This window comes from Lagenorhynchus albirostris, chromosome 15 (assembly GCF_949774975.1).
Source record: "Lagenorhynchus albirostris chromosome 15, mLagAlb1.1, whole genome shotgun sequence".
Classification (NCBI taxonomy): domain Eukaryota; kingdom Metazoa; phylum Chordata; class Mammalia; order Artiodactyla; family Delphinidae; genus Lagenorhynchus; species Lagenorhynchus albirostris.
Genome location: NC_083109.1, coordinates 25886051 through 25898397, shown reverse-complemented (window position 1 = coordinate 25898397; position 12347 = coordinate 25886051). Strand labels below are relative to the sequence as shown.

The following is a 12347-nucleotide window of genomic DNA, read 5'->3' as shown; positions in this document are numbered from 1 at the left end:
CTGTGTGTGGGTTAGACCCCAGCCCTGGGCCAGAGGGGGGCCTTGGGGGCCCTGGTGCATTGTTTTCCCTGCCCCAGCCGTTAGCTCAGGCCCCTGCTCTTGGTGCTCTGAGCTCTGATGGGACAGTCCGGAGCCTGCGTGGCGCTACTCAGGGAGTAAAATACAAGTTCCGCCGCTGGCCACACCTCACTCATGGCCCGTCCTCTCCAACCCAGACCTGTCGGGCTGGCCCCCTCTTTCCTGGGCGTGGCAGCTCATTTCTGCTGACTTGCCTTTGCTTGTGGTGTCCCCTGCCTGGAGTGCCGGCTCAGATTCTGTCTGTGTAAGCGTTGTGTGAGGTTGGCACCAGGGTGGGCGGCACCCATGCCAGCCCAGCTCCTCCCAACGCCGGCAGCACATGGATGCTTTAGCTGTCATGGTTCCATTCGTTCCTCACAACCTGGCAGGACGGTTTCTCATTAATAAGCCACTTGGACCAGGCAACACTGGCAGGTGGTAAACAAGCTTTGGACAAAACAAACAAAACGAATACCAGTGTTATACGTCAATTACATCTCAATAAAAATCAGAGAAAAAAGATTCAGGCAGAGAGGGGCAGGTCGTGGAAGAGTCGATCTTCCTCTCTCAGACCCTAATTCCTCTCTGGAGGCAACTGCTGTGGCCACTTTGGGGGTGCTTTTCCATGGGCAGCCTGTACACACACCGACCCCTTCTCTTTAAATACACAGATGGTAGCACGTTATAATGCTGCTCTTCACCTTGCTTTTTCACTAGTAACAGGTCTAGGCAACTGTTCTGCATTGTATGTACACAGCTCCCGCGTTCTTAATGTCCGGGCCGTGATCAGTGGTGTGGGTTTGTAAGGCGTCATTTCCAGGCAGACTCTGGCCTGTTGCTGTTGTAGCTGGGCAGCAGTGCCCGTTCCTGCTTACACTTCTCTGTGAGTACCTGCAAACACATCTGTAGATGCCTCTTGGAATGGATCCTGGGATCACAAACTATGCACATTTAAAACTTGATGAGCTTGTCAAACTCCCTAAAGGGTTGTGAGGATGAGTGTTCTTTAAGCTCATTTTACAGATACGGAAACTGAGACTCAGAGAGGTCAGGGAGTTTAGCCAAGACCCCACCGTTCGTAGTTGGTGGTAAGGCTGGGCTCCACACCAGGTCTGTGCCTGGCTCCAGGGGCTTGGGTGGCAGGAGAGGGTTTGCGGGGAGGCTGTGCTCCTGGCGTGCTCTCCCGGGGAGCCTCCCCAGCCCAGGTCTCTTCTGCTCTCCCTCTGGCAGCTTTACCAGATCCATCCGCTCCACAACCAGCAGATGTGGGTCATCGACATGGTGTGTCTGCACAACGTGAACCTGGTTGCGATAGCGTCGACCGACCAGAAGATAGGTGAGTCCCCGAGGTTCCCCAGGCCGGTGCCTGGCCACTGGAAGCCATGCATTTGCACTTGGAGAGCCCTGTCACCCAGCCAACTGTGAGCATGAATTAGAGTCCCCTGGGAGTATTGCTGGGTGGTGAGTAGTGAGGCTTCTCACTGTCACCAGAGACTCCTGAGGCCTGGGACATGGGTTTGGGTTCATGTGTGCCTCCCCTTCTGTCTCTTCCCCAGAGTTCTTTGATATCAGTAACCGTAAATGTGTCCGGGCCTTCACCTTCATCGATCTGGACAGTTGCGTCCTGACCTTGAACTACTGGTGAGTCTCCTGGGAGACCGGGGCAGGGACTTGGCAGCAGTGGGGCTGGGACCCCCAGAAAGCCTCTCTGGAAGCAGCACTGGAAAGATCCCCACCCTCTGTGCCTGTGTCCTCTTCCCCTCAAGCTGCTTCTCTCTTGGGTCCCCTTTCATGGTCACTCAGACCTCGGAGTTGTTGTCGGCCCCTCTTCCTTTCACCAAGTCAGCCATCAAACCCAGCCTGTCCCGCTGTGTCTCTGGGAACATCATGGTCCATCAGTAGGGTGACTTGACCAAGAGCAGCTGAAGGACCAGGGATTCATTTATTCTGGTTAAAAAAAAGTGCTGATTTCTCTTGGACCTGGTTCACCAACGGTCTGGATCTGGGCGGCTGGGCCCACGTTTGTCAGCTGTTGAGGTCAAGGCTGGAAAGTTGTGTGGCATCTGCCCTCGCTCCCAAGGTGGAGAAGGGCCTTGGAGGCTGGCGAGGGGCGGAGGGTTGCACTGGACACACCCAGCCAGCTCCGTGGCCTCTTCTGTCTCCTTCTTTTCCCAGGTCTGACTATCACAGGGCTGTGTTCTGCTATGGGGACACCAAAGGCAATGTCATCATCTTCACCTCCAACGATGTGACCCATGGGCTGTTCAACCCCTGAATCCTCCCCAGGACCTCCAGATGGGGTAGCGGAGGGAGATGGCCCTGGGAGCTCCTTCCCCTCCCTGCTTCCCGGTTCGAGAGTCCCTGGGAAGGCGGTGCACCCACATGCTCAGCTCAGAGCCGCCTGTGGGAGATGGGGTGATGGCGTGACAGCAGGACACGGGACGGGGCTGGGGAGATGGGCAATCTCTCTGGAGGTGGGAAGTAGTGCACGTGAGGGCCGGGACGGAGGTGGGGGCGCTTCAGGACCCTCCTCGTACCAGGAAGAAAGAACCTGTGGCAGCTATGTGACCCGCTCTGGGCCCTGGGGAGGTGGCGCTAGCTTCCTCCATGGCGTGAGGAGGGTTCTGCTCTCCTTGGCTGGGAGCTGCCTGTGGGTGGGTGTTGGGGTGGGGCGGAGAGGCTGCCCAGGAGGCTGCGCTTCCTCGCAGCGCCTGGAGGAAGGCCCGACTCCGCACGAGCAGCGTGAATCAGCACAGGGACACTTGCGGAGCCCTTGGATGCTGAGCGCTTTGGGCAGTCACCGCCTGCAGTTCCCGCCTGCTGCCAGGAGGGGCTGCTGTCGTCACAGCCTGTTAAGGGAGGAGGAGCAGGGGGTTTGGGGGAGAAGCGCTTACACTGGCCCCACAGTGGCTAAGCGTGGCTGAGATCTGAGGCAGGCAGTCTGCGCCAGAGCCTGCACTTGAACCACTTGCTAGGCTGTATCCCAAACCGACTGAATGCTGGAGGATGCTGTCTGGGGCTGCTCTGCCTAGGGGCACGAGATCCCGAGGCCTCGGGGCCTGGGGCTGTCGGGGACATATCTGAACTGGACCCTGCCCGGGATCGAGCCTTCGACCTGCAGTGTCAGACCTCCAGGCCGCTCCGCATCCATCTGGAGGGGGCCCCAGCCCCCAGGGACACTGACTCCTCTCCATCCAGGACTCCAGAATGGCCACTTGGGCTTCTAGCCAGAGTTTCTGAGCAGGGGCTCCAGGGGCCCCCAGGCCTCAGTGACACCTCCTGCCCAGCTTGTTGGGGCAGCATCCGCCGCTGGCCGGACAGAAGGTGGATCCTGCCCTGGACGCAGCAGGGGGCTGGCACCCTGCTGTGTCCTGTCTCGTCTGCCTCTGCCCCTGGTGCCCGACCTGCCCTGACCCAACCCACCGTGGTCGTTCTGTGCCACCCTGGGAATTGGCACAGGAGTTGGTGGTCTTTGAGCTGAGTGGTGGACAGGAAATTGGAGGGGAGGCAGATGAGGCTAGAGTGTTGGATGGGAGTCCCTCCATGCCACATGCTGACTGAAGGCTGGGGACAAACAGGAAGGGGGGCCCAGCAGCATGCTGACTTGGGAGGGGCTGGACAGACCAGCTCTGTATGACCTAGATCCAGTTGCTTAACCTCTCTGTGCCTCAGTTCCCTTATTCAAATGGGGTAAGCACAGTCAGTTCATGGATTTGTTAGAAGGTGGAAGGAGAGAAAAGTGGGAGGGCAAGGCTGTGCTTACTGCGCCAGACACGCTTGCTTTACGACGCATGCGTGCAACTTCTTCTTGGAACTTGTATTTGCCAGACAAGGGGGGGCATGTATTCAGTAGTTTGAAGCATGATTGCAAACTCCCAAATGATTATTTTCAGAATGAATAAGAGCCCAGGATCTCAGTTCATTCTCCACTCCAGCAGAGTCAGAGCTCCCTAATGGAGACTCAACCAGTTGGGGAGAGTGAGGAGCCCTGAAATCTGGTTCCAGCTCTGCTAGGAGCTGGCAGGGGGACTCTGGGCAGCAGTGTTTATTGGCCCCGGTCTGTTTTCTGGGTGCCGAGTTCACCCCACTGAACTTACCAGGACACAGGGAGGCTTGAGTGAACGTTTGGATGGGAAAGCCTTTTGGGGTGCATGGGAGTTGCAAACCAACTCAAGGGGTCTTCTGAGGTCTTGCTTGTTCTACAAACGAGGAGAGCTGGTGACATGGGCCTTGATTTTCTCCCCTATCAGATCACTGGACCGATGTTTCCACACGGAAGCTCTTAAATGAGAAGTCCCCTATGTATAGAAGTTACCGGCTGAGGGTAAGTGGGATCTTTCCTTGGCTGTAACCATAGTAATTAGCTGTACACAGGTAAAAAAACAAAAATGCAGCAGGTGGATCTGCCCTTCGGTCTCTGGCCTTGGGGCTTGGTCTCTGGGGATGGGGTGGAGGCAGCTGCTGGATCCCGTCCGCTCTTTGTGCAGAAGCCAAACCATCCCAGGTGTGACTGGTCTCTCTCACCGCCTTCATTGCTCAGGCACCGGCCCTCCTGGGTGGCTGCAGCGGCTTCTCGCCGTTTCCCCACGTCCTTTCTCTATGCAGTGCTTTCTCCGTTCAGCAGCCTCAGGAATCCTGAGCTAGAAGTACAGTCATGTCACTCCTCTGCTCAAAATCCCCCAGTAGCTCTCTTGTCTTGCACAAAATCTCAAGTGCTCCCCACGACCATCAGGACACGAGCGGACCTGGCCCCTGGCTTGTTCCCAGTCTCGCTTTCTACCTTTCTCCTCCTTTCTCTGACACAGAGACGCCAGCAACCTGGCTGTTCTCTGAACACGAAGCCCTTTCCCACCTCAGGGCCTTGACACATGCTGTTCCTTCAGGCTGCTGTGCTCTCCCCCCACATACTGTACACCTCCCTCTACTTCCCTTGGGTCCCCAGCCAGCCAGCCTGGAACAGCCCTGCTCCATCAGCCTCTGCCTTCACCCCTTCACCTGCAGTGCTTATAGGATTCTGACACCCATTACAGCATGTGTGTTTTCCCCACATCTCCACGCGATTCTCTGACACGAGCTGGGTGTCCTACAATTCAACTCAATTCTGACACTGTTTACCCCAAGATAGCGTCAGATCCCGCAGTTTAAGGGTCCCACAAGACTGCCCTCCCCTTCAGATGCCAATCCCAAGTTCAGGTTGTTACCTGTGCTTCTGACCCACTGGCATTAATCAGAGGTTTCCACGACCCCCTCCTTGGGTTCGATTAATTTGCTAGAACAGCTCAGAACTCAGAGAAACGTTTTACTTTACTAGATCACTGGTTTATTAGAAAAGAATATAACTTAGGAACAGCCAGATGGAAGAGATGAGGATGGCAAGGTATGTGGAAGGGGCACGGAGCTTCCATGCCCTGTCCGGTCTCCACTCTCCCTGCACCTCCACATGTTGTCCTGCCCAGAAGCTCTCAGAACCCCACCTTTTGGGTTGTTATGGAGGCTTCATTACACAGGCATGATTGATTACGTCATTGGCCATTGGTGATCAAATCATCCTCCAGCCTTCACCACGACAGACACTTGGTGAAACAGCTCATGCAAAACCCAGCTCACCTCGCCTCCATTCTTGTCTTGGAGAGGAAAATCTCCAGATTGGGAGGCCAAGCACTGGGCCAGAACACGGAGCCTGTCCAGCCAGGCCATGCCCTTGACCTGTGGGTCCCAGCCTTTATTTTTTTTTCGCTACACCACGCGGCTTGCGGGATCTTAGTTCCCTGACCAGGGATCGAACCCGGGCCCTGGCAGTGGGAGCGCAGAGTCTTAACCACTGGCCCGCCAGGGAAGTCCCAGTCTCGGGGAAGTCCCAATCTCGCCCAACTTGTACCAGATAACATCCTTGCTCACTGCAAACCACTTCCCAACAAACACGGACAGCGGTGGGGCCGGGAAGCGCAGGCTCACCCATGGTGGCCGCCCCGTGGATGACAGCGACTGTGGACTAGGCGGGCTTGGATCCATCCTCCCTCCCACCTTGGCATGGGGCCACAGACAGTGGCATTAGGATGGGCCAGACCTTGCCTGTCCTCTAACTTATAAGCGAGAGTTCACCTGACAGCAGATTTCAGTGCTTGTAACCTGTTCCACTGATAAATGGTGGCCACACACCCCTGATCACATGACCTGGGCTTGGACTGTGGGGCTGGAGCACTTTGTCAGAGCTGTGATAACTAGAGGGGCATAGACTTGGGGATCTTTTGGCCCCTCCAGCCCGTCTGGTGGCTGGGCCTGGATGACCATCCTTGGGTTGGGTCTCCCACCACCACTGCTCTCTTCCCAGGCTCTCCACCCCAACTGGTGTCAACAGGTCAAGTTTATCCCCCAGCTGAACCTGGTGGCTTCCTGTTCAGCCATCGACAAGTCCTCTCTGGTGCTGACCATATTGTCGCCCGAAGTCCCAGAGAGCCTCAAGTAAGGAGCACCTGTCTCCAGGCAGAGGTGGTGGGGCTGGGAGGGGGTGGGTGGTGACAGTGACCCCGGGACTCTGGCTTCACTTCAGCCACAGGTGGCCATCCCTCCTGAGAGGGGACCTGCCTCCGGGACAGTGGCATCTCCTGTGGGCAGTAATACAGTGTCCCGTGGATCATGCTGGGTCCAAGGAAGCACTGTGTGTCCTGTGGGCCAACAGTGAGGTGTGGTGGTTAGAATATGGGCTCTGGAGTCTGTTTTTTTTTAAATTGAGGTTGTCAGTTTTGAAAATTGACATATAACATTATATTAAGTTTATATTAAGACGTATAACATAACGATTTGATGTTTGTGTATATTGTGAAATGATCACAAGTCTAGTTAACATCTATCACCACACACAGTTGCGCATTTTTTTTCCCTGTGATAAGAACTTTTATGGAATCTGGTTTTAATCATTCTGGCATTGGCACCAGCAGCAAAAATATGAGGCCTCTGTTATCCACCAATTTATACACAAAACTCAGCACAGAAGGTAGCACATAGTGTAAGGATACAGTCAGAAAAATGTTTTCTGAATGAAGGAATGAATGTGAGTTGCTTCACCTCTGTGAGCCTCAGTTTTCTTGTCTGTAAAAGGGGGTGATAATAGCCCTTCACTTACCTCAGGGCTTACATGAGTGAGTGTTGTACATAGCATGCGTTCACTAGTTGACCACATTAATTCTTTGGAGATGGTTCTAATCTATTTCCTTCATTCTAGATTCCTCTACCCCAGGGGGCATCTTTTCAGCTTCTGTCTTTTTTATTTTTTAAAATCAGCTGTTGGGAATTCCCTGGTGGTCCAGTGGTTAGGACTCTGCACTTTCACTGCTGGGCTCGAGGGTTCAATCCCTGGTCAGGTAACTAAGACCACGCATGATGAGTGGTGCGGCTAAAAAAAAAAAACTCACCTGTTAGTCACACAGGTATACGTACATATGTAAAAAATTCAAGCACTATAAATAAAGCCGGAATCCTGTGGGCTTTTCTCCCCGTTCCCTTATCCAATCCCCAAGTCCTGGAACTAACTGCAGGTTGGAGGAGGGGTGTGTATGCCTGTGGCGGTGGGGAATCTTCTGTCTTGGTTTTTGTGCTTTGAGTGGGGCGGTGTGGTGGGATTTTGCTTGGAGCTGGTTTGCTGAGGTCCATCTCTCTGCTTTGGTGGGAGTATTACCTCATGTCTGTGATATGTCTTTCAGCTTCTTGTTTTATTGGGTCTCAAGGGCAGGAGGCTATGACAGGCTCCTTGGTCTGCCTGCCACCTTCTCACTCCAGCCACAGGGGGCCCCCTTGTGGCTCACATGTGTTCCTGCCCCCAAGCCTTTGCATTGCTCCTCTCTGCCTGTTTTTTTGTTTGTTTTTGTTTTTTAAACATTTTTATTATGAAAGATTTTTAAACACACAAAAGTAGAGAAATAGTATAATGCTTTAATATCACTAGTACTAGTCCAAGTTAATCTTCACCCAAGTGTCTCAAAAATATCTTTTTACGATTATTTGAAATCAGATATAGACAAGGTTCTAGGATGGTTCTGAGCTGAGGAATGGTGTGCTCTGGTGTGTGGGAGCATCCTTCTGGCTGCTCTATTGCAAGTGGAATGTACGTATGTGGGCAGGAGGGGAGATAGGGACACCAGTGAGGATGCCATTGTAATAATCCAGACTACATGTGATGGTGGTCTGGAGTCTGCCTGGCATGGAGATGGAGAGATTTGAGATATATTTTAGGGGTGGGTTGTAGAATATAGTTATACACATGAGCACACACCCACTTCTTTCTTGTCTGTATGAAGTACACACACTGGCCAGCAGGTGGCACCATTGACTGCTGGCTGGTCTCTTGTTCTGGTGATGCCCTCTTGGGGCGTAGCCTCTGCAGGTGGGGCCTGGCACTGCCAACCCAAATTCTGCCTCTGGAGTGGCCTTGTAGACCTCTTCCCTGCGTCCCCTTTGACCTTCCAGTCCCTTCTCTGCACAGCAGCCATCTGTGCAGAGACCTGGTCTCCTCCAGCCAGCTGTCCTGTCAAAGCCACCTGCTTATTTCCCTGCAGGACTTGCCATGATGTGTACATGTCCGTCTCCCTGTCCCTGTGTTCCTTTACTTTCACAGGCTGCTTTCCTCTAGAAGAAAAGCTCCAGTGAAGGCAGGGGCATCCTGCCTGCGCCTCTGGTCATCCTGGAAGGGCATAGGAGCCAGGAAATCTTTGTTGAATAAATGGGTGAATCAGGCTGAAATGATTTCTAGTAACGTTCTGTGACTGTTCTTCCAGAACATTTCTCTGCACACATAAGCATGGAGGGAGACTTATCTGGTTTGACAATACAGGTGTTTGGTATGCTCTTCTTGAAGTTTTCTAATGTTCTTTTTTCTTTTGGCTGCATGGCACGTCATTCAGGATCTTAGTTCCCTGACTAGGGTTTTTTGGTGAAGTTTTGACTTTTAGAGGAATCCTTCTGGCTGTGGAGTGGGGAGCACAGGGGAGTGGGAGCAAGGCGGGAGGTTAAGAGGCCCTCCTGGGAGGCTGATGCAGAAACGAAGGGGCCCTGGGCTGTGGTGGGATGTGAACAAAGAGGATTTGGGGCCCAGGTGAATAATGAGAGCGCAGGAGAGGGAGCCTCTAGGGTGATAACCAAGCTTAGTTCCCTGGGGAGTAGCAGAGGTGCAGTTCAGGGGCAAGTTCAGTGGAGAGCATGCTGCGTTAGAGGCCTTGGAGTTGAGTTTTGAAGGGAGAGTTTGAGTGGAAAGAGCTGGCGGGGCAGGATGTGTGGATGTGAGGGAATAGCACACGCAAGGCACAGAGCTCCCAGGGCTCTGGGGCCTGTGAGGGCTGTTGGGCCTGACCTTTCCCCTGATCTTCCCAGAAGCCCTGCCTGGGTCCCCTGGCCCTCCTGAGCACCCTGACGGCCTCCTGGCTCCCCAACTCCCATCCCCCGGGCCTCCAGCCCTGCTACACCGTTTCCTGTCCTGGAGCTCTGGTTCCTGAGCCTACTGCCTCTCCCTGCCACGCCCACCCTGGGTCTGAACACTGACACCCCCCACCTTGCCAGCCGTGGGACCTTGGGCAAGCTCCTTAATTTCCTTCTGTGTCCTCATCACGGCACAGGGCTCGTGACAGTCTTCAGGGTTGTGTGAGGGGTCCAGGTGACTCACAAGACAGCACCCAGCACAGGGACCAGCACGTAGCAGGGACACCTTGTTCTCTTCCCCTAGCCTTTGGGGGATCCCCTTCCACCTTTTGGTCTGTGTCATGGGTGGGAGGACAGCCGTCTCCCACCCATGTATAGTATAGTGAAGGTGCAGATCGAGTTAGGTTCGCCCTTGGAGCGAGGCGAGCATGGTGCAGCTGCGGGAGTTGCTCCTGCTCCGCGGCTGCTTTCGCCTTCCTGTGCAGGCGAGAGGTGGGCGTCTCCTCCAGGTACTGCTGGTTTCGGGCTGAGCGGGGGCTGCCGCTCTGCTGGTGGTGCTGGCCCTGCCTTGGGGGCAGGGTGAGCCCAGGGCAGGGTTCTGGGGGCCGCTCTCTCCTTGGGTGGAGACGTGGTGACTTCTCCCTGGCCTCCCGGCGGCCCTGCCTCTAGCTCCTCCACACCCCAGCCTCAGAGGCTCTCCGAGGCCTCCGGTCACAGCCTTCCCCCTGTGCTGTTGTAGGTTTTCAGTGCTGAATTTAAGAAAAGGGATTCTTTGCTTTGATTACTGCCCAGAAAAGAGTGTCCTGGGTAAGTAACGTTTGTATCACGTGAGGCTGCTGGTCTGGCAGAACTAGGGTGAGGGCTGCTGGGGAGGTGGGGCCCACCAGAGCGGAGGCGGAGGCCCTGCAGCGTCTGCCGCCAGCCACTCTGGTCCCCGCCCCTGGGCACCTGGGGTGGAGTGGTGACAGGGGCTTGCTTGGCATGGTGGCAGAGGGGGCGGGACGAGAGGGGCAGAGGGATGGATCATAGCAACGCCCCCCACCTGCCGAGCCTGGCTGGAGTCCGAGGCCTGGCCCCAGGGCAAGGTCCCAGCGCAGGCCCCCAGTGGCTGATACCCGGTTTTCAACTTCAGTGGCTGGTGGCCATGACCCCCTCATCCGCCTGTGGAACCCCTTCTTCTCGAAGAAGCCTGTGTGGCTGATGAAGGGGCATGAGACCTCGGTGACACACACTCTCGTGAACAGCAAGCACAGCAGCATCCTCCTCAGCATCTCCAAGGACAGGGTGTCCTCAGGGAGCTCGGCCCTGACGCCCGCCACTAGCTCCTGTTCCCCGGCAGAGATGCTGGCCCAGGGAGAACGATCGAGCTCAGCCAGCCAGGGAGCTGGCTGGCAGTTGGCAGGAGCCTGAGGCCCAGGGCAATGGGGTGACCTCCCTGTCCATGGTCCCACCCTGGCCTGAGGCCTAGAGGCAGGTACCCCAGGTGGCACCATGAAGGGGCTGTGGGTCTCTGACCACCCCCATAGGGTCCTGAGCCCAGCTCTGAGCAGCCCACCAGAGTTGGGCAGGGCCTTTCCCTTTACGGGGTCTCAGTCTCCTCATCCAGAGAATGGGTGTTGAGTGGTTTAGAGAAGAGCTGCTGGTGAAAGAGCAGAGGAATGTCTGGCGCATAGTAGGTGTACAACAGATGTGAGCCTTTCCCTCCCCACAGACCCAAGCTTGCTCCTCTCAGCTCTCCCAGTGACCACTGCTTGGCTGCCCTGGCTGCAGGGCCTGACTAGACCTTTTTCAAATGCCCGGGGTTCCCCTGATCAGGCCCGCTCCTCTGCTCCTCTGAGCTGTGGGTTTAGGGTCTCTCCCCACCTGCTGGGGGACGCAGGCCAATGGTTCCAGGTGCCCTCCTTCAGGGGACAAGTCTGTGTCTTCTGGGACTCAGTAGATCAGGAGCTGGCAGGGCCCTGGTTCACCAGGCCACGCTGCCCACACGTCCCCACACTTGGTACTGTCTGGAATTCTCTTGGCAGCGCTGGGAGCTGGGCATCGGCACCTCTGATGAAGGCTCCGAGGCTGGGGGGGTCGGGGACAGAAGTAGACTTGCCCAAACCTTCATGGGCAGCGATGGGCAGAGCCACGGTGTGGACGGCAGTCTGTGGACTCCACGCCCATGCTGTGTCCAGCTTGCTGCTGGCGCCCCGAGTGAGGAGTGTCCTGGAGGGACTTGCACGGGGCCCCTCTGGGGACACTTCTTCAACCTGGGAGGAGGTTGAGGGGGACAGGTGAGCCTTTTGGGCAACGATGTTGGCAGCTCTTTCTGTGCCCTGCCTGGCTTTACTCGAGGGAGGCTGCGGTGGGAGCTAGTGAGGGTCTGCAGGGGCAAGTGCTGCCTGTGAGGTCTTCATCCTCAGCCGATGAGCAGCAGCTGCTCGAGCAGGGCAGAGACCCTGGGGGAGGCTGGGCAGGAGGCGTGCCTCGGTTTCCTCCTTTGAGCATAAGCACAGCGTCTGTCATAGGGCTGTGATCCATGGCAGTCACTTAGCGTGGTGGGTGTGTCTTGGAAGTGCTTGCACTGGGTGCCCTGGCCCCGCTCCCAGGAGAACCCCAAGGCCTCAGGTGCCAGCTGCACCCCCGAGAACCCACTCTTGGCCTCTTTGCCTGTTTCTCACCCCCGCAGAATATTCGCGTGCGGGACATGCAGGACCATGAATGCCTCCAGTCCTTCTGCGGGAAGCATTTTGCCCTGGGACACTGCCCCATCACCAGCGCATACTTCCACAAGGATGACGACAGCCTCACCTGTAGCACCTACTCAGCGCTGCACGAGAGGGAGGTGGGACCATGTCTGCACCCAGAGGGGAGGGGCTGCAGCCGCGTTCTGCAGTCCC

General features: G+C 55.9%; 1 protein-coding gene across 1 annotated transcript in view; it reads left to right on the top strand.

Moving 5' to 3' along the window:
* The window catches only part of EFCAB8 (EF-hand calcium binding domain 8), a 35198-nt gene that overhangs the window by 13854 nt on the left and 8997 nt on the right, over window positions 1-12347 (top strand). The window contains 8 exon segments of the mRNA XM_060123900.1: window positions 1288-1393; window positions 1614-1698; window positions 2233-2357; window positions 4308-4381; window positions 6389-6519; window positions 10205-10272; window positions 10598-10749; window positions 12137-12274. Coding sequence (XP_059979883.1) covers window positions 1288-1393; window positions 1614-1698; window positions 2233-2357; window positions 4308-4381; window positions 6389-6519; window positions 10205-10272; window positions 10598-10749; window positions 12137-12274 — 879 coding nt within the window.